Raw genomic sequence first — 27731 nt, 5'->3', positions numbered from 1 at the left:
TATCGACTCCACAGCCCTGGTGGGCAGCAGCACAGCAGGGGCTAGGATATAGGTGCAGCATATGAAAAGCCGGCCATTGGTCTGTGACCACCCACAATAACAGCGTGCTCTTCTCCTGAAAGACTGTGCTATTCTTCCCATCAGTGATGTAACCAGAGGAGACATAAGCTTTATTAGGTCTGCTGATTTATAGTTGGCCTCTTGACAGTTCAGGTTACATGGGACTATGTGGCACAAAGAAAATATAGATGGATAATGGAAATAAGGCTCAATGCGACATGAAGGAGATGAACGGCTGAACCTGAGGAATGTTGTTCTTTAGGACTTGCTCCACAGCAAGACTTGGTAGAGGAATAGAGGCTTTGATTGGCCTCAGATCTCTTCTGACCTTCTTACTGATAAGCTCCCTTTGTCGCAGACTATACACAGACCCTCGCTCTGTGGCGTCCCCCTTTTTCAGTATTACCCCTTGAGTCAGCGGCATGGTGTCCAGAAGTATGGACGCAGGGGCCTGGCTATCCTCTATTCCTGTGGTGGGCTGTATGTCCATAATCTTATTATGGAGAGTAGGGGGGTTACTGGATGAAGAGCTGACGAGAGATCTCTTGACAGCAGCCTCTCGGCGTTTTCTGGTGATCATTAATTTCCTGCTCTCCGTGCTGATGTCTAGGACTTCTATCCGGGGATGCACATGATGCTGGGGGAGCTTGCAGAGCTCCACCTTAGGTACAGAAAGGACATTGCCTGCATGGTCATAGATGACGTCTTTTTTCTGTGGGGGTCTGCCCAGCTGGATCTTTAGGATGTTGTGTAGGGAGGTGGGCAGAAGGTCAATGGTCTCCTCATTTGCACTTTCCTTCTTATCAAGTTGCTTCAGTAACATCTCCTTCTCCGTTTCCTCAAGAGATTTAGTGATGTTCTTCAAGCCGGCTGATCGGAGGGGACCACGATGGGGACGGTAAACAGGCCTGGTCTTTGGAGGTGCAGTAGGGGGAGTAGGTTTTATAACTGGCTGAGGTGAAGGGGGTGCATAGATTTTGAGGATAGGTACTTGTTCCTGTGAAGACTGAGGAGGGTCCTCTTTCGCCCCTGCAGGTTCTCCTGTCCGTGGGGTCTCCTCTTGGATATCAGTAATGGGGTGCTGGTGAGAAAAGGCAGAAGGTGTTTAATATTCAAAATGTGGGCTTCAGTAACCTGTTTAGTTGTATATTGACAATAAGTACTTTCACATACCTGAGACTGACTGAAGTGGGGTGTTCGGACAGGCTGGGTGACTGGGACGCACCCTTGTGCCCAAGAGTCATGTGGGCATGGCTGTGGTTCTTCTTGCCAGGTGCTTTCGGAATCAGGCTTGTGTTTGCCCTCATCTCTGGGCACAAATGTCCACTGTACAATCTGCAACATGGCATCTCGCGCCTGACTTACGGTATATGGGATCACCTGTAACCAAACATATTCACTATAACTCTACCTATTAATATAACCTCTCTTATTGCTCCACATGAGTCCTCCTGTTACTCCAAATAATCCATCCCATTACTCCCCTACACATTTACTCTTATTCCTCCCTATAACTTCTCCTGCTTCTCAACATAAACCCTTCTATTACTCCACATACCTCACATTACTCTCTATAATCGTCCTATTAATCAACAGAACCCCCTCCCATTATTCCATATAACTCTTTCCTTTTCTCTTATATCCTCCTCTTAGTCACGTTATACCTGCTGCTGGAGATAGACAGTCAGGCACTCCTCCATGACGTGGCTGATCAGAGAATCTACTAGGTCTCCCACCACATCTTCTCCATCTTCAGCCGTCACCATGGACATCCAGTCATCCTCGGTGAAGCGTCCTGGTATAATGTCCACAGTCACTGGTGGGAGAGGAGCCACAGTCACAGTTCGCGACTTGTCCCCCCGAGACTTGGAGACAGAGACACGTGGCAAGACCTGCAGGACACAAGATATCATGGACGATGACTCCCCTACTTATGTGATGTAGAATTTACCAGACCGAAGCCGACCATGGTGCCATCTCTCCATGATAACACAGGGTAATCTATGACTGACCGAGGATCACTCCAGGGAGCGGAGCAATGATGGTGGACATGGATCTTCAGAGCTTTCTAACAACATGAAAGAAAGAACGGAAGTGTGTCTGCTCTTCAGCTGATAAGAAGAAACACATCATGGCCAGTGGAGGTGACCACCACCCTCGAACAATGGAGGAAATATAATGTCTAGTCAGCAAAAAGAACTACACAACATATGCAGAAAGCTAAGCCTGTTAACAGCATGCGTTTTTTCGGCCAGGTAGGAGCGGAAGTGAAGCGTTCTTCACACGCGATTTTAGCATCACTTGGAAAGTGCTTGACAACTTGGTCACACTATATAAATCCATGTAACCGGCATATATAGTGTGACCAAGTTACGATGCAGCAAATGCAGCATCAATAGTAAAAAAAAAAATAAAAAAAAACATTATACTCACCTTCAGATGGCCCCCCAGTCTCCTCAGAGATGCGTCCGGTATCTTCGGCGGCTCCTGGTGCTCTAAAAAGGACCTTCCATGAAGTCACTAATTCACGCGAGCATCACCTGACCGTTGACGTCAGCGGTCGCGTGACCGTCACATGACTAAATGACGTCACGGAAGGTCCTTGCAGACCACCGCCGGAACGGAAGCCAAGGAGACAGCAGCGCCACTCAGAGGAGACCGGGGGGCGCCGGAAAGCTGAGTATAAGGTTTTTTTAAATTTAATTTATTTTTCTTTTAACTACAGGTACTATGGCACCCAGGTCTGGAAAAGGACCTCCTCTTCTCCAGACCCGGGTACCATCCGCGCACTGAACCGCATGATATACGCATGGGCACGTGTAGTCATGCGGATTCCATGCGTTCCAATGCAAGTCAATGGCGGCTAAAACGATGCGATTCTGCAAAATAAATGGTAGTGCTGCAGATTTCTCCGCAATGATAATCCACAGCGGAAATTTCCACAGCATGCGCACAGCGCATGCGCATTATCATTGGGGAACATGGCGGACCTTCTACAAAGCGGTTTTTAAACATTGCCTCTGCGGAAACGCTTAAAAAACGCATAGTGGGCACACAGCCTAAGAGTGGGGTGGAGGACTCGCTGTATAAAGGTGGGTAACATTACACTGGATAATTGGAGCTATACTTAGAGCCGGGCCTAAGACATCAGAAATAAGAGATTAACAATCACAGATATCGGGGGCCATTTTTGGTCACTGCTTGAGAAGATAGTGAGAACCCAGTGTATCGCCAAAGGAATACAAATAGAAGATCTATTATTCTTGGCCAGATCTGTGCCTTGCCACAATTCTGTCTCTGAGCTCCTTGGGCAGTTCCTTTGAGCTCATGATTCTGATTTGGTCTGACATGCACTGTGAGCTGTGAGGTCTTATATAGAGAGGTGTGCGCCTTTCCAAATCAAGTCCTATCAGTTTAATTAAACACAGCTGGACTCCAATGAAGGAGTAGAACCATCTCAAGGAGGATCACAAGGAAATGGACAGCATGTGACTTAAATATGAGGGTCTGAGCAAAGGGTCTGAATGACCATGTGATATTTCAGTTTTTCTTTTTTAATTTGCAAAAATTTCTACATTTCTGTTTTTTTCAGTCCAGATGGTGCAGAGTGGACTTTAATGAGAAAAAAATGACCTTTTTAGAATTTACCAAATGGCTGCAATGAAACAAAGAGTGAAAAATGTAAAGGGGTCTGAATACTTTCCGTACCCGCTGTATCCAAGATACTGTAGAATGTCAGCAACACCAGAAGCGTGGAAGAGCCCAAAAAATAAGTAACATAGAAGATCATAGAATCCTGCCCTTCACATCATCTAGACAAGATCAGATCACTTCAGAGAAGACAGTATGGTCCACAATCCAGGGAGAGAAAAGACTCCAGGAGTAGACATATCTACAATGAGGTACAATGTCAGCAACACCAGAAGCCTGGGAGAGCCTAGAAGTAAGGTAGAAGATCACAGATCCTGCCCTTCAGATCTTCTACAACCCCTGGCAAAAATTATGGAATCACCGGGCTCGGAGGATGTTCATTCAGTTGTTTAATGTTGTTGAAAAAAAAGCAGATCACAGACATGGCACAAAACTAAAGTCATTTCAAATGGCAACTTTATGGCTTTAAGAAACACTAAAAGAAATCTAGATAAAAAATGTGGTACTCGGTAAGGGTCATTTTTTTTCAGACCAAGCAGAGAGAAAAAATTATGGAATCACTCAATTCTGAGGAAAAAATTATGGAATCACCCTGTAAATTTTTCATTTCCAAAACTAACACCTGCATCAAATTAAATCTGCTCATTAGTCTGCATCTAAAAAGGAGTGATCACACCTTGGAGAGCTGTTGCACCAAGTGGACTGACATGAATCATGGCTCCAACACGAGAGATGTCAATTGAAACAAAGGAGAGGATTATCAAACTCTTAAAAGAAGGTAAATCATCACGCAATGTTGCAAAAGATGTTGGTTGTTCACAGTCAGCTGTGTCTAAAATCTGGACCAAATACAAACAACATGGGAAGGTTGTTAAAGGCAACTAACACAAAAAACCCTTTTATCTATTTATTATGAAAGATAATCTTTAATAGTCAAATATGACAAATATAACATACATAAAGTGCCCGTAAAGTGCCCATAAAAGGTGACCTAGTGCAGGCAGAAATATACATTCATCATAATTGATTTTTCCTATTTTCACACCTTCTTACTGAAGACGATAATCTTTCACTACTTGATACATAATGTGTAGGTGTGAACTTGAACAAAAACAGCCTATACATAATAGGTCACTAGTCTTAAAAACAGCAGGAGAAGGTTATTGTAGGTGGGACTTATGAATGAATATCTATTATTTCCCAAACTGAATCAATATACCACATATATGTCAAGGGCTCAACCCTATATATGGAGTCCTTAATCAGATGCTTTACACAAATTACAGTATGATATTCACAGGGTTAACAGTGCTAATCCCCCTCACAGTTTGGGTTTATATGATAAGCTAATACTCCATTCCAAAATACTTTTTCTAGACCATAACATGATCAAAGATAGGACTTATCTGAAATATGTATTTAGGTTGCCCCCATCATATGTATTTAGCGCGCCATATAAGAGAGTGCCATCAAAATGACCCCAAATCTCTATCTTTCTGTGTAATAGAAGTAATAAGAAAGAACCCACGAGGGGGAAATTGGGATAGGCTACTCCTACAGAAGGAGTGCCAATGGATATACAGATTGAACACCCTCACTCCGGTGGGACTCAATGAACAGCAGAATTTCTGCTGTTTTATTTGATTCTAAAACCCATGGTTTATCAACCTGCTTAATGGCCTGATTATTAAATTATATTTATCTAATATCAAAAATTAAATCATCTAATATATATATGACAGATATGATATTTCCCCTAGGAAAAATAACTGAGGGTATAACCTAATCCCCGGTAAGGGGTATAGGATAACCTATGTATTCAAGGACAACTTGCCACGTAGATTATTCATTAGGGGAAGCATTTTCATTGTTAAATGACCCTATAGACAACCACAATGTGTATGGATCACATAAGCAAAATGAAACATAACATGCTTTATATGTGAAGCCTCAGGAGCAATTTGATACATACATCCTTAATGCCTGGACTCTGAAAGAGCTGCATCACCTGTCATGTATGGGTTAAATCATGGCAGCATAAACACAGCTGCAGAAACACTTCCTGACAGGGAGATGAGGTCCGCATCAGATTAGATGGGAGGTGCCGAATTCAGGGAGGGAAGGTACGTCATGTGCAGTGGGAACAGAGACCTCTAGTGTCTGAATCACGATTAACACAGGCACAGTGGAGATAAGAGATTAAGGATGTAAATTGGCTACAAACGGAACTTTCAGGCATGCGCAGTAGACATTGGGAACCTCTAGTGTCTGAATCACCATTAGAGCATGCGTAGTAGAGAGAGGAGACAGAGGAGTACAATGATTATGAATGAGGCTCTGTCTCTGGATTGTGGAAGTGGTTTCAATCAGATTTCACGTGGTGTACACATATAAGGAAGGGGATAGAGTGGCACAATGTAGCTCTCTGCAGGATGATCTTCTCCTGATGAACCACTAAACAACGGGGAAACGAGTGATCTTATGTAAAGGTTGTTAAAGGCAAACATACTGGTAGACCAAGGAAGACATCAAAGCGTCAAGACCGGAAACTTAAAGCAATATGTCTCCAAAACAGGAAATGCACAACAAAACAAATGAGGAACGAATGGGAGGAAACTGGAGTCAATGTCTGTGACCGAACTGTAAGAAACCGCCTAAAGGAAATGGGATTTACATACAGAAAAGCTAAACATAAGCCATCATTAACACCGAAACAGAAGAAAACAAGGTTACAATGGGCTAAGGAAAAGCAATCGTGGACTGTGGATGACTGGATGAAAGTCATATTCAGTGATGAATCGCGAATCTGCATTGGGCAAGGTGATGATGCTGGGACTTTTGTTTGGTGCCGTTCCAATGAGATTTATAAAGATGACTGCATGAAGAGAACATGGAAATTTCCACAGTCATTGATGATATGGGGCTGCATGTCAGGTAAAGGCACTGGAGAGATGGCTGTCATTACATCTTCAATAAATGCCCAAGTTTACATTGATATTTTGGACAGTTTTCTTATCCCATCAATTGAAAGGATGTTTGGGGATGATGACATCATTCTTCAAGATGATAATGCATCCTGCCATAGAGCAAAAACTGTGAAAACATTCCTTGAAAGAAGACACATAAGGTCAATGTCATGGCCTGCAAATAGTCCGGAGCTCAATCCAATTGAAAATCTTTGGTGGAAGTTGAAGAAAATGGTCCATGACAAGGCTCCAACCTGCAAAGCTGATCTGGCAACAGCAATCAGAGAAAGTTGGAGCCAGATTGATGAAGAGTACTGTTTGTCACTCATTAAGTCCATGCATCAGAGACTGCAAGCTGTTATTAAAGCCAGAGGTGGTGCAACAAAATACTAGCGATGTATTGGAGTGTTCTTTTGTGTCTTTGTTTTTCATGATTCCATAATTTTTTCCTCAGAATTGAGTGATTCCATAATTTTTTCCCTCTGCTTGGTCTGAAAAAAATTACCCTTACTGAGTACCACATTTTTTATCTAAATTTCTTTTAGTGTTTCTTAAAGCCATAAAGTTGCCATTTGAAATGACTTTAGTTTTGTGCCATGTCTGTGATCTGCTTTTTTTCAAAAACATTAAACAACTGAATGACCATCCTCCGAGCCCGGTGATTCCAGAATTTTTGCCGGGGGTTGTATACAAGATCAGATCACTTCTGAGGAGGACATGTATCATTGTTTACAATCTGGTGGGAAAAGATAATTCAGAAGCAGGCATATACAGTACAGACCAAAAGTTTGGACACACCTTCTCATTTAAAGATTTTTCTGTATTTTCATGACTATGAAAATTGTACATTCACACTGAAGGCATCAAAACTATGAATTACCACATGTGGAATTATATACTTAACAAAAAAGTGTGAAACAACTGAAAATATGTCTTATATTCTAGGTTCTTCACAGTAGCCACCTTTTGCTTTGATGACTGCTTTGCACACTCTTGGAATTCTCTTGATGAGCTTCAAGAGGTAGTCACCGGAAATGGTCTTCCAACAATCTTGAAGGAGTTCCCAGAGATGTTTAGCACTTGTTGGCCCTTTTGCCTTCACTCTGCGGTCCAGCTCACCCCAAACCATCTCGATCGGGTTCAGGTCTGGTGACTGTGGAGGCCAGGTCATCTGGCGTAGCACCCCATCACTCTCCTTCTTGGTCAAATAGCCCTTACACAGCCTGGAGGTGTGTTTGGGGTCATTGTCCTGTTGAAAAATAAATGATGGTCCAACTAAACGCAAACCGGCTGGAATAGCATCCCGCTGCAAGATGCTGTGGTAGCCATGCTGGTTCAGTATGCCTTCAATTTTGAATAAATCCCCAAGTGTCACCAGCAAAGCCCCCCCACACCATCACACCTCCTCCTCCATGCTTCACGGTGGGAACCAGGCATGTAGAGTCCATCCGTTCACCTTTTCTGCGTCGCACAAAGACACGGTGGAACCAAAGATCTCAAATTTGGACTCATCAGACCAAAGCACAGATTTCCACTGGTCTAATGTCCATTCCTTGTGTTCTTTATCCCAAACAAGTCTCTTCTGCTTGTTGCCTGTCCTTAGCAGTGGTTTCCTAGCAGCTATTTTACCATGAAGGCCGGCTGCACAAAGTCTCCTCTTAACAGTTGTTGTAGAGATGTGTCTGCTGCTAGAACTCTGTGTGGCATTGACCTGGTCTCTAATCTGAGCTGCTGTTAACCTGCGATTTCTGAGGCTGGTGACTCGGATAAACTTATCCTGAGAAGCAGAGGTGACTCTTGGTCTTCCTTTCCTGGGGCGGTCCTCATGTGAGCCAGTTTCTTTGTAGCGCTTGATGGTTTTTGCAACTGCACTTGGGGACGCTTTCAAAGTTTTCCCAATTTTTCAGACTGACTGACCTTCATTTCTTAAAGTAATGATGGCCACTCGTTTTTCTTTACTTAGAATTTGTATTATGGCAAGAAAAAAGCAGCTAACAGTCTATTCAGTAGGACTATCAGCTGTGTATCCACCAGACTTCTGCACAACACAATTGATGGTCCCAACCCCATTTATAAGGCAAGAAATCCCACTTATTAAACCTGACAGGGCACACCTGTGAAGTGAAGACCATTTCCGGTGACGACCTCTTGAAGCTCATCAAGAGAATGCCAAGAGTGTGCAAAGCAGTCATCAAAGCAAAAGGTGGCTACTGTGAAGAACCTAGAATATAAGACATATTTTCAGTTGTTTCACACTTTTTTGTTAAGTATATAATTCCACATGTGTTAATTCATCGTTTTGATGTCTTCAGTGTGAATGTACAATTTTCATAGTCAAGAAATTATAGAAAAATCTTTAAATGAGAAGGTGTGTCCAAACTTTTGGTCTGTACTGTATATATATGTTTAAATCACCCCTGCTTTCCGCCACTAAAAATAAATACAAATATACCATATTTGGCATTGCTGAGTTTGGTAAAAGTCCAATCTAAGAAAAAAAAAATGAAGAACCCATACGGTAAACGCTGCAAAGAGAAAAATAACTGAAATGGCAGAATTGTGTTCTATTCGAACATCGCGCGAACCTGAAATTACATTATATTGTGTAATACTGCTGTATTCCAAAATATAATGAAAATATGGTTCTCCTGTTAAGCCCGGTCTATGGTTGAGCTTCACAGAAGAGTCTTGGTCAAGATTCAACAGGTGGAGGTGCCATAAGTAGTATCTCCCAGCTACTGGTTGGGGACACCTTAGGAGAGTGCCCGCTGTCTATTTAAAAGACAGAAAGTAAGAGTGTGCCCTAAGTGCACTGCCAGGAGATCCGCCAGATGTGTGCAGACCCTGAGGAGTGGGAGCGGAGCGTGTGCCCTAAGTGCACTGCCAGGAGATCCGCCAGATGTGCGCAGACCCTGAGGAGTGGGAGCGGAGCGTGTGCTCTAAGTGCACTGCCAGGAGATCGGCCAGATGTGCGCAGACCCTGAGGAGTGGGAGCGGAGCGTGTGCCCTAAGTGCACTGCCAGGAGATCGGCCAGATGTGCGCAGACCCTGAGGAGTGGGAGCGGAGCGTGTGCCCTAAGTGCACTGCCAGGAGATCCGCCAGATGTGCGCAGACCCTGAGGAGTGGGAGCGGAGTGTGTGCCCTAAGTGCACTGCCAGGAGATCGGCCAGATGTGCGCAGACCCTGAGGAGTGGGAGCGGAGTCAGGAGACGCAGACGGACAGCTGGAGTGATGAGTAAGTCTGTGTACTTGCAGGGGTAAGGGAGCGGAGGCACACAAGGGCTACGGCGCTACAGTACCCCCCATTTATCCCCTCTCTTCTTCAAACCCGCAAGGAACTTCTCCAGCAGAAAGGGGGCATGAATATTCTCCTTGGGTTCTCAAGATCTCTCCTCAGGACTGAACCCCTTTACAATCCACTAGAAAATAGGTTTTTCCTCTTACCCTCTTAGTGGCCAAGATGCTCTCTACCTCAAAGACATCTTCAGAGCTGACGGGTGAAGGAGTGGTACCCGAATCCTCGAAGAAAGGACTTAACACGACTGGTTTGAGGAGAGATACATGGAAGGAGGTAGGCATACGTAATGAAGCTGGGAGTTTCAACTTGTAGGATACCGCGTTGGATCTGTTTAAGGACCGATGAAGTGAGGACCCAACTTGTAAGATGGTATCTTCAGGCGGATGTACCTTGAAGAAAGCCGAACTGAAAGGTTGGTGGATCCAGGTGTCTCTTGTCAGCAGACCTTTTCATCCGTTCAGAAGACTTCTCCAGGGTGGCTTTGGTATCCCTCCAGATCTCAGAGAATTCAGTGAGGGCATCGGCTGCAGGACGCCAGAAGTGGCCGATAGTGGAACAGGATTCCCTGGCTGCTGATCAAATACGATGAAGAATGGAGATTTTGCGGAGGCCTCACTTACGTGGTTATTATAAGAGAACTCCACCCAAGGTAATAGCTTAACTTGGTCATCGTGGTGCACATTCGTAAAATGTCGCAAGAAATTTGGCAGGATTTGGTTAACTCTCTCCACCTGATCGTTGGACTAAGGATTGTATGCAAACGAGAAGTCGAGGACCACATTCAAGAGTTTACCAGTAGCTCTCCAGAACCTAGACGTGACCTGGACGCCCCTGTGGAACACAATGTGGAGAGGAAACCTATGAAGGCGGAAGATGTGCTGTATAAACTTCTCAGCAAGCTCGGCAGCAGATAGGAGACCAAGAATGGAATGAAGTGAGCCATCTTCGAGAAACAGACCACCACGACCCAGATGATCGAGCAGCCAGAGGATAAGGGAGATCCGTAATAAAGTCCACTGCGATGTGCTGCCAGGGAGCAGAAGGAACTGGAAGCGGTAGAAGGAACCCAAACGGAAGATGTTTATGGGTTTTGTTTCAAGCACAGGAAGGACAGCAGAAACATACTCCAGAAAATTCTTTTTCATAGTAGGCCACCAATAGTGACGAGAAATGAGTTGTGTAGTCTTCCCTTGTCCGGCATGACCAGCTAACTTAGAGGAAGCCTCCACTGCAGAACTCGCTTCTTCTCTGATTCTGTTACTAACATCTTCCCGGGCGGAATCTGAGACAGGTTCACAGGCGCAACAGTCACCATTCTGGAGGGTTCAATAATATCAAAAAATTGGAAAGGTGGGATGGTCGGCACTTCAACGGATAAAATCAAAAAGCTTTATTGGATCATCTTAAAAGGTCACTATGACTAAGGGCGCAGTACTAGCACCAGAAACGCGTCAGACTGTTTCTTAAATCTTTTAAGGTGATCCAATAAAGCTTTTTGATTTTATCCGTTGGAGTGCCAACCATCCCTCATTTACAATTTTTTGCTATTTGCTGAGCTCACCAGCGGGACCAGCACCGTCTGTTGAACCATGTCTCCCGCGGTGTTGGATTCAGCGTGAAGCTCCCTGACTCTCTCCCACGGTTTAATAATATGTTGGGTTTTTCCTCTTGATCAGGGGGTAGAAAGGACCTCGAAAGTGTGTCTGCCTTGACATTCTTCTCGGCTGGATGGAAATGTAGGACAAAGTCAAAGCGGGCACAGAACAGCCAGGTTCTTATGGTCAATGTATATGATGACCAGATGGACTGCTCCTTCGAGTAAATAGCACCATTCCTCCAGAGCCATCTTGATCGCCAACAACTCTTGGTCACCAATTGAGTCGTTTCTTTCGGGAGCGAAGAAGATCTTGGAGCAGAAACCACAGTTTACCATACGACCAAAGGAAGACTTTTTTGTACGAGACCTGCCCCTGCTACAGAAGAAAAAGCATCTACCCCCAGGAAGAATTGTTTGCTGATTTTGGGTCGGTGATGCACAGGAGCAGAAGAGAAGGCCTGTTTCAGGGAGATAAACGCCTCTTCTGGCTCTGCAGTCCAAACCTTGGGATTGGCACCCTTGCGGATCATTGCAGTAATGGGAGCAGTCCAGGACGAGAAATGTGGAATAAACTGGGGGTAGTAGTTGGCAAATCACAAGAATCACTGGATTGCCTTAAAGAAGTTGTCCAGTACTTTATATTACCCCACCAATGTATCACCCCGGGGCCCCTAAGGATTTTCGTAAATATCATACGTTGCTGTTTCTGCCTGTGAGTGGCGCTATCCTTGGCCTCTCACAGGCATCACGTGACCACGAGCTGACGTCACGACAAGTGAGGTGTGACTCAGCGCCGGGGTCCCTGCGGTGGCTGCTGGGTTGTGGGTGAGGTTACCCCCCGTGTCACACCCAGCATCCACCGCGCGCTTTCCCAATGAATGGGGAGAGGCACAGAGCATGGTGGATGCCGGGTGTGATGTGGGGGGAGCGGATTGGGGGGGTAACCCCGCCCACAGCCTGGCATCCACCGTGGAACGCAAAAGACAGAGACTCCCGGCTGCTGCCAGCACTTGAGCAGCCAGTGATACTGCCTGTGAGCGGCCAGTGACACTGCCTGTGAGCGGCCAGTGACACTGCCTGTGAGCAGCGCTATCGGCAACGTAAGGTAATTACAAAAATCCTTAGGGGCCCAGGGGGGATACATTGGGGGGGGGGGGTAATATAAAGTATTGGACAACCCCTTTAACACCAGTTGGACTTGGCCATTTAAAGATGGAAGATAACTTCTCAGGATCCATCTTCAGGCCCGTAGCAGAAATGATATAGCCTAGGAAAGGCAGGGAGGTCTGTTCAAAGATGTATTTCTTGAATTTGGCATACAGTCAATTCACTCGCAGTCTCTGCAGGACATGGTGGACATTCCTTCTACGTGAGGGTAGATCTGGAGAGAAGACCAGGATATCATCCAAATAGACCACCACACATGAGTAGCGAAGATCTCTGAAAATGCCGTTCATGAACTCCTGAAAGACGGCTGGGGCGTTACTGAGCCTAAACGGCATAACACGGTATTCGTAGTAACCTTCTCGGGTGTTGACAGGGGACTCACTCATCTCCTTAACGTATGATTATAAGCTCCTCTCAGATCAAGCTTGGATAAAACCTTGGCACCCCTTAGACAATCAAACAATTCCAGAATCTGCGGCAACGGGTACTTGTTTTTGATTGTAATCCGGTTGAGACCCCTATAATCGATACAAGGCCGGAGAGTTCCACCCTTCTTCTTAACAAAGAAGAAATCGGCTCCTGCCGCTGAGAACGATTTTTGGATGAAACCACTTGCAAGGTTCTCCATGATGTACTCTGATATGGCATGGGTCTCAGCCTGAGACAGAGGGTAGATACGGTTTATAGGCAGTTAAGATCCAGAGAGCAGGTCAATAAGACAGTCGTACGGCCTGTGTGGAGGAAACGTCTCTGCTTCCTTCTTGTCAACGTCAGACGTCAGCGTACGACCAGTAAGTGGGAGGCAAACCCGGTAAGTTAGATGGGGTCACTGGGGGTTGAGCAGGACGTATAGGGACAAGGCACCTCTCATGGCAGGACTGTTCCAACGAAGAACCTCACCAGATTTCCAGTCTAGAACAGATTTCTGGAGAAGAAGCCAAGGCAGGCTCAGCGGGAGAGAATGTGACAGGTTGAGGAGTACATATGTGGAGACACGGAGGTCTCCCGTGGGCGCAATACTACTCAGACAACACAGGGTGAGGGAAAAACAGTGCGGCAATATTTTATTGAACCATCAAACAGAAAATAAACATATAGAACAGTCCCAGCAAATACCCAAGGTGCAAAATTACACAGTCTCACCCTTTCGCTGGCCCGCCGGGAATAGAGCAAGTGCGACTTTGGGACTTCCAGGGCCAACTACCTCAACCAGTGGCACCCCGCTTTGGGTGGACACCCACCAAGAGGAAGTAGCAGCAAGCTTAGGAAGCTGACAGACATTGAGGTACGTAGTCGGAAGACCCGAGGATCCCAACCTGGCTTCTCTGAACATATCCATGAAACCATGTAACCGGTGGGTCCCAACCTGGCTTTCTCCGAGCGTATCTATGGGTTCCAGGTAACCGGTGGGTCCCAACCTGGCTACCCCAAACATCTCCATGGGACCAGGTGACCTGATTGTCCCGACCTGGTTTCCCCAAATGTATCCATGGGTTCTGTGATAGTCAATGGAGCAGATCTGTATGCCTCCAGCCAGCGCCATAGTCCCTTAAACTAGCATCCTGTAGAATCCAAATCTGTATGGAGCCATGTGTCCTAGCTGCTGTTCTGAAGAGTTACTCTGCATCTAAGAGTCTCTGTTGGCTGTGATTTTGTAAAGGTCTTTCTCACCATTCACAGGGCAGGGGGAAGGTGGCAGGGGTTCATGTCTCATTGTTTGAGCATTTAGATCAATTTGCATAGTTTGTCTTCCATTGCTCTGCGGATCAACAAACTAGCTGGCCTGGTTCAATGTGTAATCAGCATATTAGTAAACATCATTGTTCCATGACCCTCTGTCCCGGTCCTCCAGATGTAACAGACAATAAGATGGAGTAAATGTCAACTCAAGTATCAACATTCAGGCTTGTACAAATAATAGTCTGTCCTTCTTGGCCAACCAAACAAAAACACAAATTCAAAAGTCAACATAAGGATAATAGTGTATTTCTCCTGGCCTACTGAATTTAGACGTTTGGATAATTAAGATTAAAAGCTGTGTCATCCCAACATAGAACACAATCTCCTCAGAATGCAGAATTCCCTCCCGAAGTTCCATCTGCTCTGTAACAAAGTGCACCACTTCAGAAAGTGCTTTTCCATCGACAGATGACATCAACGGACTCTGAAGGCAGATCCGGTCTACCACAGCCTGTTGCATGAAGTTTCCAGCTGCACCGGAATCTAGGTAGGCCGTCTCAGAGAACTGACTGTCACCACTTGTCCCAGACACAGAGAGGGTCAATGGTGGAGAAGAGTTACTTTTGCCGAGGGTTGCCTCTCCAACAGACCCTAGGCTTAGAAGTTTCCTGACTTTTCAGGACAAGAGCAGATAAGGTGTTCCAAACTACCACAGTAGTACAATAAACCTTTGGCTCGGCAAAGTTCCTGTCGTTGTTCGGCCAGCCTAATGCAGTCCACCTGCATAGGCTCAGGAGAACTATCAGAGACAGACGACTGGGGAATGAGGGGCCCTTGGAAGGAAGGAGCCAGTCAAAGTGGTTTTCTTTCATGCGCCACTTCCCAGGTACGTTCCTGGAACCTAAGATCAAGGCAGGAAGCCAAGGAAATTAGGTCATGGCAAGCCAGTCCATATTTAGTCTCCCCAGACAATCCCTACCAGTGCCTCATTGTTCCAGTCAAGCTCAGATGACAAGGTTAGGAACCAGATTGCTAACTGACTCACAGTCATACTACCTTGTCTAAGGAGTAAAGATGTGGCAGATGTGACACGTCCCAGCTCATCAAAAACCTTGCAGAACGCTCCTAGGAAGGCCTGTAGATCTGAGATCACTGGATCCCCTCTCTCCCATAGCGGGTTGAGCCAAGCAAGTGCTTCTCCTCCTACATGGGACATAATTAAAGCCACTTTTGGAAGAAAAGTGGTAAGCCAATAGCTCGAAGTGCAGCATGCACTGATTGATGAAGCCTCGGCATTGCTTGGGATCCCCGCCGTATCGAGGTGGAGCATACAGACAAGGACCAGATCCACGTGTGTGAATGACAGCTGCCAAGGTGGTAATGACTTGAGCAGATGCTGATAGTCAGGTTACTGGTGTCTGAGTACTTAAACAGATGTTAACCAATCACAGGTAGGTCAAAATTTGATCCTGCTGCTCACATTGCCGGGTCATCTCTTGGTATAAGTCAGAGAGCAGCAGGGTATTGAGGCCAGCAGTTTCCATGGCCTGAGCAAACTGTAATGCTCATGGATTGTGGACCCACTGCGCCATGTGTCGGGCTTACCCTGGAGGGGCGTAACTAAGCAGCTACCTGGTTTTCACTGGAGCCTCTGATGGTGAGGTTAGTCTCGTTCGTCATGTAGCTGCCAGGTACCACTCCGGGGCAGTGTCCGGAACAGTAGAAGATGACCCCAAAGCTCAGAGATGTTGGTTCGGATAGAGTGTCCCAGACAGGATAGTATGGCCACTGGTGCGGTTTCAGACTGTGCAGCTCCCGATAGAGGACAGGATGGCCACTGGTACTGGTAGAGACTGTGGGGCTCCGGATAACAGACAGGACGGCCACTGGTACTTATTCAGACTGTGCAGCTCTGGGAAGCAGAACGGTCAGGAATGCAAACGAGAAATAGCTTAGACAAAGCTGTGTCAGGATCAGACAAGGGGACCTAAGAGCAGGCAGGCAAGTATGGCAGAGATTCACACGAAGAATCTATGACGGAGATTCACGAAAAGAGTCTTTGGCTGAGCTTCACATGAGAGCTTCTGGCTGAGCTTCACACAAGAATCTCTTGCTGAGCCAGAGACTCCTTTGGAGCTCAGGAATCTCCCCTGGTTGAGCTTCACAGGAGAGCTTCAGTGGAGAATCTCTGGCTGAGCTTCACATGAACACTTCATGGGTGAGCTTCGCGCCACAGTCTCCGGCTCAGCTTCGCGCCACAGTCTCCGGCTCAGCTTCGCGCCACAGTCTCCGGCTCAGCTTCGCGCCACAGTCTCCGGCTCAGCTTCGCGCCACAGTCTATGGCTCAGCTTCGCGCCACAGTCTCCGGCTCAGCTTCGCGCCACAGTCTCCGGCTCAGCTTCGCGCCACAGTCTCCGGCTCAGCTTCGCGCCACAGTCTCCGGCTCAGCTTCGCGCCACAGTCTCCGGCTCAGCTTCGCGCCACAGTCTATGGCTCAGCTTCGCGCCACAGTCTCCGGCAGAGCCTCGCGCCACAGTCTCCGGCTCAGCTTCGCGCCACAGTCTCCGGCTCAGCTTCGCGCCACAGTCTCCGGCTCAGCTTCGCGCCACAGTCTCCGGCTCAGCTTCGCGCCACAGTCTCCGGCAGAGCCTCGCGCCACAGTCTCCGGCTCAGCTTCGCGCCACAGTCTCCGGCTCAGCTTCGCGCCACAGTCTCCGGCTCAGCTTCGCGCCACAGTCTCCGGCTCAGCTTCGCGCCACAGTCTCCGGCTCAGCTTCGCGCCACAGTCTCCGGCAGAGCCTCGCGCCACAGTCTCCGGCAGAGCTTCGCGCCACAGTCTCCGGCTCAGCTTCGCGCCACAGTCTCCGGCTCAGCTTCGCGCCACAGTCTCCGGCTCAGCTTCGCGCCACAGTCTCCGGCTCAGCTTCGCGCCACAGTCTCCGGCTGAGCTTCGCGCCACAGTCTCCGGCTGAGCTTCCCGCCACAGTCTCCGGCTGAGCTTCCCGCCACAGTCTGTCATCCTAGTTGCATCAGTTTTTTCACTGAACAGGTAGACTGAAGTTTTTTAATCTTTTGACTCTTAACAATGGATTAGGTAAATGCAGATGAAACTCGGATGGAACTCTGAAGAACAATGTAGGTCTTCAGTGTGTGTCCTCTGTTTAACATGGATCTTCATAAGTTTTAAAGGGAACCTGGTGATACATGCTGCCCAAACCATGGGAAGCATGTATCAGTCACTTGCTGTGTGATCACAGGCATGTACGCTTGTCTCTGAAACGCTGCGACATTTCAGAGAAAAACATACTTTTAATAGCTGTCGGGGACTGAGCTGCACTGTGCACTAGTCGTACAGACCGGTCCCTGACAGTTTCTTTCCGCCTGCTGACACTGCGGCTCGCAGCGTTTCAGCACATGACTGTCATCGTACAGCCAGTGGTCAGGTTCCTTTTACTAAAAAAGAAAGATAGAGAAAAGGGGCGCTCTGGGTGAAACCTGGGGATTAAGGACAGGGATGGGGTGAGAAAACTGCTCACCTGACCGGGTTGTGCACCCCTGCACAACCCCGGGAATAGCCTGGAGAGCAGAGGTCCACAGTGCCGTGGTGCTGCTGCAGCTTGGGCGGTCACATGACCGGCAGTGATGTCACGGCAGGTCCTCCTGAGGTGCAGGTCCTCCTGAGGCGAATGTCCTCAAGCAAACTCGACTCCCAAGGGAAGGGCAGCTCCTGCTGCGGACCCTCAGAGAGGGGCAAATACAGAGCAGATGAAGGACAAGGTCGCGGTCTAAGGAGCGCCAAGGAATGGATGGTGAAGAAGAAATCATAAAACACACCTTTAATAGGTCAATTAATGTTTTATTGACCTAATAAAGGTGTTTTTTATTATTTTTTCTTCACTATCAATTCCTTGGCGCTCCATAGACCGCGGCCTTGTCCTTCATCTGCCCAGGTTCCCTTTAATGACCTGGGCCATAGGAGTGGAGCAGGCAAAACACAGGGGCTACATGGTGGGAAGAGGGGGCGATGAGGCCCCCAAATCAGCAGGATGATGAGAAAGTACCGGAAGATCAGTTCGCTCCGGAGGAGGAAAAGTAATGGTGCAACCATCTACGATCAAGAGACGCCATCATGAATGTAAAGAACGGAAGGGCCACAATACATTTAGGCCACATTCACACACACCTGCAGTCATAAACTGCTCTCTCGGCAGGTTTTTCATGCATTTTTTTAGCTGAGTTTTAGGGGCTGACTACATGTTTAATAAAGTTAGTCTTATTCACCAAAAAACGCAGAAAAAAAAGTGCTACAAAAACTTTCTCACCGCTTTCTATGGGTGAAAAAACGCTGAAAGGATTGACTCCAGACTCCAAGGGATTAGTCCCTTTATCAGCTCCAGATCTGCAGGATTATTTGCGTTATGCCCCTGACGAGCGTTCCCACGTGGTCTGTGGTTGTGGTGGGTGTAGCACATGATCTGGAGCCGCAGGCAAACAGGAGTTCCTGCACATAATGCAGTGAAGCAGGATAAGGATCATGTACATCCGTAGCTCCAGGCCAATCCCATCCAGGTGTCAATTGTGACACCAACAAGCCATGAGGCTGGGTAGTCACGAGGTCCAAGGTCAAGAGCCAGGAGAGAACGTCATAGAGGAGTGAGACAAAGACAGTCAGGTAACAGTCCGAGGTCAGAAATCCAAGAAGGCAGCAGATCACAACAAAAGGGCTAGGCAAATGGATGGTCAAAAGGGCTAGGCAAATGGATGGTCAAAACAAATCCGAGGTCCAGCAGCAAAGAATACAAGACTAGGAGCACAGAGGAAACGCACCACTTCAGCAAAGTGGCAGAAAGCTAAGGTCACATTCACACGCTCAGTATGTGGTCAGTATTTTACATCAGCATTTGGAAGCCAAAACCAGGAGTGGAACAGAGGAAAAGTATAATAGAAACACATCACCACTTTTTTCCATCCACTCCGGGTTTTGGCTACAATGATGTCAAATTCTGACCAAATACTGAACGTGTTAATGTGGCCTAACGCAGAGGGACAGCTAAATAACTCTGCAGGGGAGAGACATGGAGGAAGCCCCGACACGCCCCCGCCCTAGATTGGGTGGCCGAGCTGTCAATCACCATAGCCACAGCTCAGCGCGCCCCCGCTCTAGATTGGGTGGCCGAGCTGTCAATCACCATACCGACAGCTCAGCACGCCCCCGCCCTAGATTGGGTGGCCGAGCTGTCAATCACCATACCGACAGCTCAGCACGCCCCCGCCCTAGATTGGGTGGCCGAGCTGTCAATCACCATAGCCACAGCTCAGCGCGCCCCCGCCCTAGATTGGGTGGCCGAGCTGTCAATCACCATAGCCACAGCTCAGCGCGCCCCCGCTCTAGATTGGGTGGCCGAGCTGTCAATCACCATACCCACAGCTCAGCGCGCCCCCGCCCTAGATTGGGTGGCTGAGCTGTCAATCACCATACCCACAGCTCAGCGCACCCCCGCCCTAGATTGGGTGGCCGAGCTGTCAATCACCATACCCACAGCTCAGCGCACCCCCGCCCTAGATTGGGTGGCCGAGCTGTCAATCACCATACCGACAGCTCAGCGCGCCCCCGCCCTAGATTGGGTGGCCAAGCTGTCAATCACCATACCGACAGCTCAGCGCGCCCCCGCCCTAGATTGGGTGGCCGAGCTGTCAATCACCATACCTACAGCTCAGCGCACCCCCGCCCTAGATTGGGTAGCCGAGCTGTCAATCACCATACAGACAGCTCAGCGCGCCCCCGCCCTAGATTGGGTGGCCGAGCTGTCAATCACCATACCGACAGCTCAGCGCGCCCCCGCCCTAGATTGGGTGGCCGAGCTGTCAATCACCATACCGACAGCTCAGCGCGCCCCCGCCCTAGATTGGGTGGCCGAGCTGTCAATCATCATACCCACAGCTCAGCGCGCCCCCGCCCTACATTGGGTGGCCGAGCTGTCAATCACCATAGCCACAGCTCAGCGCGCCCCCGCTCTAGATTGGGTGGCCGAGCTGTCAATCACCATACCCACAGCTCAGCGCGCCCCCGCCCTAGATTGGGTGGCCTAGCTGTCAATCACCATACCCACAGCTCAGCGCGCCCCCGCCCTAGATTGGGTGGCCGAGCTGTCAATCACCATACCCACAGCTCAGCGCACCCCCGCCCTAGATTGGGTGGCCGAGCTGTCAATCACCATACCGACAGCTCAGCGCGCCCCCGCCCTAGATTGGGTGGCTGAGCTGTCAATCACCATACCGACAGCTCAGCGCGCCCCCGCCCTAGATTGGGTGGCCGAGCTGTCAATCACCATACCGACAGCTCAGCGCGCCCCCGCCCTAGATTGGGTGGCCGAGCTGTCAATCACCATACCCACAGCTCAGCGCGCCCCCGCCCTACATTGGGTGGCCGAGCTGTCAATCACCATAGCCACAGCTCAGCGCGCCCCCGCCCTAGATTGGGTGGCCGAGCTGTCAATCACCATAGCCACAGCTCAGCGCGCCCCCGCTCTAGATTGGGTGGCCGAGCTGTCAATCACCATACCCACAGCTCAGCGCGCCCCCGCCCTAGATTGGGTGGCCTAGCTGTCAATCACCATACCCACAGCTCAGCGCGCCCCCGCCCTAGATTGGGTGGCTGAGCTGTCAATCACCATACCGACAGCTCAGCGCGCCCCCGCCCTAGATTTGGTGGCCGAGCTGTCAATCACCATACCCACAGCTCAGCGCGCCCCCGCCCTAGATTGGGTGGCCGAGCTGTCAATCACCATACCCACAGCTCAGCGCGCCCCCGCCCTAGATTGGGTGGCCGAGCTGTCAATCACCATACCCACAGCTCAGCGCGCCCCCGCCCTAGATTGGGTGGCCGAGCTGTCAATCACCATACCCACAGCTCAGCGCCCCCGCCCTAGATTGGGTAGCCGAGCTGTCAATCACCATACCGACAGCTCAGCGCGCCCCCGCCCTAGATTGGGTGGCCGAGCTGTCAATCACCATAGCCACAGCTCAGCACGCCCCCGACCTAGATTGGACGGCAGACAGTAATTCGCTGAGTCCCGACACACTGATATGTGGAATCGTGACATCAGTAGGACGCAGAGAGTCAGGGGATACATCACTTAGGTACACATCCCGGCTGTCATTGTCATCACTTTTATCATGTCTCAGTTTGGAGAGGCTTCTTACCACTGTGCTTCACCTCCACCAACATAGAAGTGAATGGGAGCACAGTGCCTCCTGCTAGGCTGTTTCTGTATCTCCCATAGAGGTTGATGGGAGCGCAGTGCCAATAACACAAAGCTTGCAGGCAGGACAGGTGATGAGACATGCGGGACATGGGTCGCAGCAGGCGGGATATGGGTCACTGGACAGGTAGCGCAGTCCAAGTGCCCATGAGTCTCAGCAGGTGGGACATGGGTCGCCGGGCATGAGTTGCAGCAGGTGGGACATGGGTCACTGGACATGGGTCGCAGCAGGTGGGACATGGGTCACTGGACAAGGGTCGCAGCAGGTGGGACATGAGTCACTGGACATGGGTCGCAGCAGGTGGGACATGGGTCACTGGACATGGGTCGCAGCAGGTGGGACATGGGTCACTGGACATGGGTCGCAGCAGGTGGGACATGGGTCACTGGACATGGGTCGCAGCAGGTGGGACATGGGTCACTGGACAAGGGTCGCAGCAGGTGGGACATGAGTCACTGGACATGGGTCGCAGCAGGTGGGACATGGGTCACTGGACATGGGTCGCAGCAGGTGGGACATGGGTCACTGGACATGGGTCGCAGCAGGTGGGACATGGGTCACTGGACATGGGTCGCAGCAGGTGGGACATGGGTCACTGGACATGGGTCGCAGCAGGTGGGACATGGGTCACTGGACATGGGTCGCAGCAGGTGGGACATGGGTCACTGGACATGGGTCGCAGCAGGTGGGACATGGGTCACTGGACATGGGTCGCAGCAGGTGGGACATGGATCACTGGACATGGGTCGCAGCAGGTGGGACATGGGTCGTCGGACATGGGTCGCAGCAGGTGGGACATGGGTCACTGGACATGGGTCGCAGCAGGTGGGACATGGGTCACTGGACATGGGTCGCAGCAGGTGGGACATGGGTCACTGGACATGGGTCGCAGCAGGTGGGACATGGGTCACTGGACATTGGTCGCAGCAGGTGGGACATGGGTCACTGGACATGGGTCGCAGCAGGTGGGACATGGGTCACTGGACATGGGTCGCAGCAGGTGGGACATGGGTCGTCGGACATGGGTCGCAGCAGGTGGGACATGGGTCGCCGCGGGAAACGTCAGAGGCTGCGAATATTCTGCACAACAATAAAACACAGAAAAACTGCACCCTCAGCAAAGCAGGGTATCGGTACTAACAGGACAGATGGAGCACTAACGAGCGGGAGCCCCGACCCTATAACAGGAGGCTTCGGCGCTCCGCCTGGTGTGGACTCGGCCGATGGTTTGAGGAGCATGTGGGCGGCCTGGAAGGAAGATGGGGGGGCGTTGTAGTCCTAAAGGCTCAGACGGCCATATTTCTCGTGTGAGGATCGCATTGCAATCCTTGGACTGACTGTCAGCTCTCCTGACCTGAGTGTGACAGCTGCACACTCCATCACGCTGTCAGGCTCAGGTCAGGAGAGGTGCCGGCCAGTCCGTGCACTGCGATGTGATCCTCGCACGAGATATAAGGCCGTCTCTCCGTGCCCTCAGCAGGGTTCTCTTCCTGTCCTCTTTTGGCCGCACTTCGCACTGGGGAAGAAAGAGTCTTGTCCTCCCGGTAGCTGCCATTGCTGCTGCTCCTCTCGGCCATTACATGGCAGCCTCCAGGTGATGGCACGGAGCTGTCCGACATCCGTGCATCTCTGGGTGCCCAGTTACAGGCTGAACACCTTGGGCTATATGAGGCCTGTGTCCTGGACTTCATGCTGAGATGACAGCGTCTCCTCTATTGGGGGTCTGTCAGTTATCGGGGGGCTGCGGCACAGTCACTGCATTGTTCTGATGCCATTTCCTTCCTGTGCACATTACACAGCAATGGCTGCTCTCCGTCACATCTGCGGGTTCAGGCTGTTGATCCTGGGGACGTTCCTGTGCCCATTTTTTGGGGGGACTAATGTCTTCAACCCCTTTCACTCCAGAGAGATTTTCTGTTTTTGTGCTCTCATTTTTTTATCCTCTTCTTGCAGGAGCAATAACCCATTTCCGTCCATGGCTGTGAGGGCTGGTTTTGCGTAGACGGAGTCTTTTCCCCCTCCCTTCGAGAATAGAGAGCGGGCGGCTTTCCTGCGCAGCCACCCAGAGAACGAGCGTGATACTCTGCCCTGAAGTGGCTGAAAGACGTAACAAGAGGGGCAGCAGCGCACGAGTCCTTCTCCAGTTCCCGTGCGTCAAAGTCGTTTTATTCATTGTCTGTGGTGAGTTTTCATATAGAATCCACCTAAAGGGACGTTGTGTGCGGTCACTGTGCGAGGGAAGGCGCCGGGCAGGGGAGGGAAGGCGCCGGGCAGGGGAGGGAAGGCGCCGGGCAGGGGAGGCGAGGCGGAGAGCAGGGGAGGGAAGGCGCCAGGCAGGGGAGGGAAGGCGCCGGGCAGGGGAGGCGAGGCGGAGGGCAGGGGAGGCGAGGCGGAGAGCAAGAGCAGGGGAGGCGAGGCGGAGAGCAGGGGAGGGAAGGTGCCGAGCAGGGGAGGGAAGGCGCCGGGCACGGGAGGGAAGGCGCCGGGCAGGCGCCGGGCAGGGGAGGGAAGGCGCCGGGCAGGGGAGGCGAGGCGGAGGGCAGGGGAGGCGAGGCGGAGAGCAAGAGCAGGGGAGGCGAGGCGGAGAGCAGGGGAGGGAAGGTGCCGAGCAGGGGAGGGAAGGCGCCGGGCAGGGGAGGGAAGGCGCCGGGCAGGGGAGGCGAGGCGGAGAGCAAGAGCAGGGGAGGCGAGGCGGAGAGCAGGGGAGGGAAGGCGCCGGGCAGGGGAGGCGAGGCGGAGGGCAGGGGAGGCGAGGCGGAGAGCAAGAGCAGGGGAGGCGAGGCGGAGAGCAGGGGAGGGAAGGTGCCGAGCAGGGGAGGGAAGGCGCCGGGCACGGGAGGGAAGGCGCCGGGCAGGGGAGGGAAGGCGCCGGGCAGGGGAGGGAAGGCGCCGGGCAGGGGAGGCGAGGCGGAGGGCAGGGGAGGCGAGGCGGAGAGCAAGAGCAGGGGAGGCGAGGCGGAGAGCAGGGGAGGGAAGGTGCCGAGCAGGGGAGGGAAGGCGCCGGGCAGGGGAGGGAAGGCGCCGGGCAGGGGAGGGAAGGCGCCGGGCAGGGGAGGGAAGGCGCCGGGCAGGGGAGGGAAGGCGTCGGGCAGGGGAGGGAAGGTGCCGGGCAGGGGAAGGAAGGTGTCGGGCAGGGGAAGGAAGGTGCCGGGCAGGGGAAGGAAGGTGCAGGGCAGGGGAGGGAAGGCGGAGGGCAGGGGAAGGAAGGCGACGGGCAGGGGAGGGAAGTTGACGGGCAGGGGAGGGAAGGCGACGGGCAGGGGCGGCGAGGCGGAGGGCAGGGGAGGGAAGGAGCCGGGCAGAGGAGGGAAGGTGGAGGGCAGGGGAGGTGAGGCGGCGAGCAGGGGAGGCGAGGCGCAGGGCAGGGGAGGCGAGGCGCAGGGCAGGGGAGGCGGTGAGCAGGGGAGGCGGCGGGCAGGGGAGGCGGCGGGCAGAGGGCGCCGCCGTTACAGAAGGAGGGGGCAGAGGGCGCCGCCGTTACAGGAGGAGCGGGCAGAGGGCGCCGCCGTTACAGGAGGAGGGGGCAGGGGGCGCTGCCGTTACAGGAGGAGGGGGCAGGGGGCGCCACTGATACTGGAGGAGGGGGCAGAGGGCGCCGCCGTTACAGGAGGAGGGGGCAGGGGGCGCCGCCATTACGGGAGGAGGGGGCAGAGGGCACCGCCGTTACGGGAGGAGGGGGCAGAGGGCACCGCTGTTACGGGAGGAGGGGGCAGGGGGCACCGCCGTTACAGGAGGAGCAGGCAGAGGGCGCCGCCGATACTGGAGGAGGGGGCAGGGGTCGCCGCCGTTACTGGAGAAGGGGCAGGGGGCGTCGCAGTTACAGGAGGAGAGGGCAGGGGGCGCCGCTTTTACCAGACGAGGGGGCAGAGGGCGCCGCCGTTACAGGAGGAGCGGGCAGAGGGCGCCGCCGTTACAGGAGGAGCGGGCAGAGGGCGCCGCCGTTACAGGAGGAGCGGGCAGAGGGTGTCGCCGTTACAGGAGGAGGGGGCAGGGGGCGCCGCCGTTACAGGAGGAGGGGGCAGAGGGCGTCGCCGTTACAGGAGAAGCGGGCAGAGGGAGCCGCCGTTACAGGAGGAGCGGGCAGAGGGCGCCGCCGTTACAGGAGGAGCGGGCAGAGGGCGCCGCCGTTACAGGAGGAGCGGGCAGAGGGAGCCGCCGTTACAGGAGGAGCGGGCAGAGGGGGTCGCCGTTACAGGAGGAGGGGGCAGAGGGGGTCGCCGTTACAGGAGGAGGGGGCAGGGGGCGCCGCCGTTACAGGAGGAGCGGGCAGAGGGCGCCGCCATTACAGGAGGAGGGGGCAGAGGGGGTCGCCGTTACAGGAGGAGCGGGCAGAGGGCGCCGCCGTTACAGGAGGAGGGGGCAGAGGGCGCCGCCGTTACAGGAGGAGGGGGCAGAGGGCGCCGCCGTTACAGGAGGAGCGGGCAGAGGGAGCCGCCGTTACAGGAGGAGCGGGCAGAGGGAGCCGCCGTTACAGGAGGTGCGGGCAGAGGGCGCCGCCGTTACAGGAGGAGCGGGCAGAGGGCGTCGCCGTTACAGGAGGAGGGGGCAGAGGGCGTCGCCGTTACAGGAGGAGGGGGCAGGGGGCGCCGCCGTTACAGGAGGAGGGGGCAGGGGGCGCCGCCGTTACAGGAGGAGCGGGCAGAGGGCGCCGCCGTTACAGGAGGAGCGGGCAGAGGGGGCAGAGGGCGCCGCCGTTACAGGAGGAGGGGGCAGAGGGGGGTCGCCGTTACTGGAGGAGGGGGCAGAGGGCGCTGTTATAAGATGGGATATCTGTAGTATGATCCCAGCACATCCTGTGACTCCGGCGGACACATTACCTGTGTGGACCCTCCGCCCCGGTTCTTCTCTCCGGTTTTGCTGCTCATTTTCACCCCGGTTACAGGAACAGCAGTCAGCCGTTACCTAGCGACGAGGACTCCGCGGCCACCGGAAATGACGTCACGAAGACAAGCGTGTTACTAGGCGACAGACTGAGCGGCGCACACAGATGACGTCACCGGTATAACCATAGCAACCAGGCTCCATCTACCGAAAACCACTGCGAATCCGGTAATTACTGCTGATATATCAGTCACACCCCACGATATAGCTCCCCCTCTATACAGAGACCCCCTTGTTATATCGCCCCCTCTATACAGACACCCCCCTGTTATATCTCCCCCTCTATACAGAGACCCCCCTGTTATATGTCCCCCTCTATACAGAGACCCCCCTGTTAAATCTCCCCCTCTATACAGAGACCCCCTTGTTATATCGCCCCCTCTATACAGACACCCCCCTGTTATATCTCCCCCTCTATACAGAGACCCCCCTGTTATATGTCCCCCTCTATACAGAGACCCCCCTGTTAAATCTCCCCCTCTATACAGAGACCCCCTGTTATATATACCCCCTCTATATAGAGACCCCCCTGTTATAAATCTCCCTCTTTACAGAGACCCCCCTGTTATATCTCCCCCTCTATACAGAGACCCCCCCCCTGTTATATATCCCCCTCTATACAGAGACCCCCCTGTTATATATCCTCCTCTATACTGAGACCCCCCTGTTATATATCCCACTCTATACAGAGACCCCCCTGTTATATATCCTCCTCTATACAGAGACCCCCCTGTTATATATCCCACTCTATACAGAGACCCCCCTGTTATATATCCTCCTCTTTACAGAGACCCCCCTGTTATAAATCTCCCTCTTTACAGAGACCCCCCTGTTATATCTCCCCCTTTATACGGAGACCCCCCTTTTATATCCCCCCCCTCTATACAGAGACCCCCCTGTTATATCTCCCCTCTATACAGAGACCCCCCCTGTTGTATCTCCCCCTCTATACAGAGACCCCCCCTGTTATATATCCCCCTCTATACAGAGACCCCCTGTTATATCTCCCCCTCTTTACAGAGACCCCCTGTTATATATCCCCCTCTATACAGAGACCCCCCCCCGTTATATATCCCCCTCTATACAGAGACCCCCCCCTGTTATATCCCCCTCTATACAGAGACCCCCCCTGTTATATCTCCCCCTCTATACAGAGACCCCCGTTAG

The 27731-nt window shown here is 51.8% G+C and overlaps 2 protein-coding genes across 4 annotated transcripts in view; one reads left to right on the top strand and one right to left on the bottom strand.

The window, feature by feature from the left end:
- Positions 1-164: 164 nt before the first annotated feature.
- On the bottom strand, positions 165-26654 carry CUNH2orf81 (chromosome unknown C2orf81 homolog). 2 transcript variants are annotated; one of them, XM_073650253.1, is made up of 4 exons: positions 5684-5818; positions 1725-1952; positions 1234-1440; positions 165-1141 (listed from the first exon to the last, which is right to left on the bottom strand). In XM_073650253.1, exons 1-4 carry the CDS (start codon positions 5714-5716, stop codon positions 269-271), a joined length of 1341 nt encoding a protein of 446 aa, XP_073506354.1. In that variant the 5' UTR covers positions 5717-5818; the 3' UTR covers positions 165-268. The 2 variants fall into 2 exon arrangements, with proteins under 2 accessions (XP_073506354.1, XP_073506347.1); XM_073650246.1 differs by lacking the exon at positions 5684-5818 and adding an exon at positions 26501-26654 and having other exon boundaries at positions 166-1141.
- WDR54 (WD repeat domain 54) overlaps positions 26411-27731 on the top strand; it is a 62393-nt gene continuing 61072 nt past the window's right edge. The window contains exon 1 of one of the 2 annotated variants that reach the window (XM_073650271.1): positions 26411-26732. The gene's annotated coding sequence lies outside the window, so the exon portion shown is untranslated. The remainder of the gene's footprint in view (positions 26733-27731) is intronic. The other variant, XM_073650262.1, reaches the window with a different exon arrangement.

Source organism: Phyllobates terribilis, unplaced genomic scaffold (assembly GCF_046119375.1).
Source record: "Phyllobates terribilis strain yellow unplaced genomic scaffold, ASM4611937v1 Scaffold_1__5_contigs__length_1240528914, whole genome shotgun sequence".
NCBI classification, from domain to species: Eukaryota; Metazoa; Chordata; class Amphibia; order Anura; family Dendrobatidae; genus Phyllobates; species Phyllobates terribilis.
Note: the sequence above shows the minus strand (reverse complement) of the source record. Positions and strands in the feature narration are given on the sequence as shown.

Coding starts and splice junctions, on each gene's coding strand:
- CUNH2orf81 (XM_073650246.1), bottom strand. CDS start 26,548: ATGAGCAGCAAAACCGGAGAGAAGAACCGGGGCGGAGGGTCCACACAG. Junction 1,953..26,500: donor GGGGCGGAGGGTCCACACAG/GTAATGTGTCCG, acceptor TGTGTCCTGCAG/GTCTTGCCACGTGTCTCTGT. Junction 1,441..1,724: donor CTGTCTATCTCCAGCAGCAG/GTATAACGTGAC, acceptor GTTTGGTTACAG/GTGATCCCATATACCGTAAG.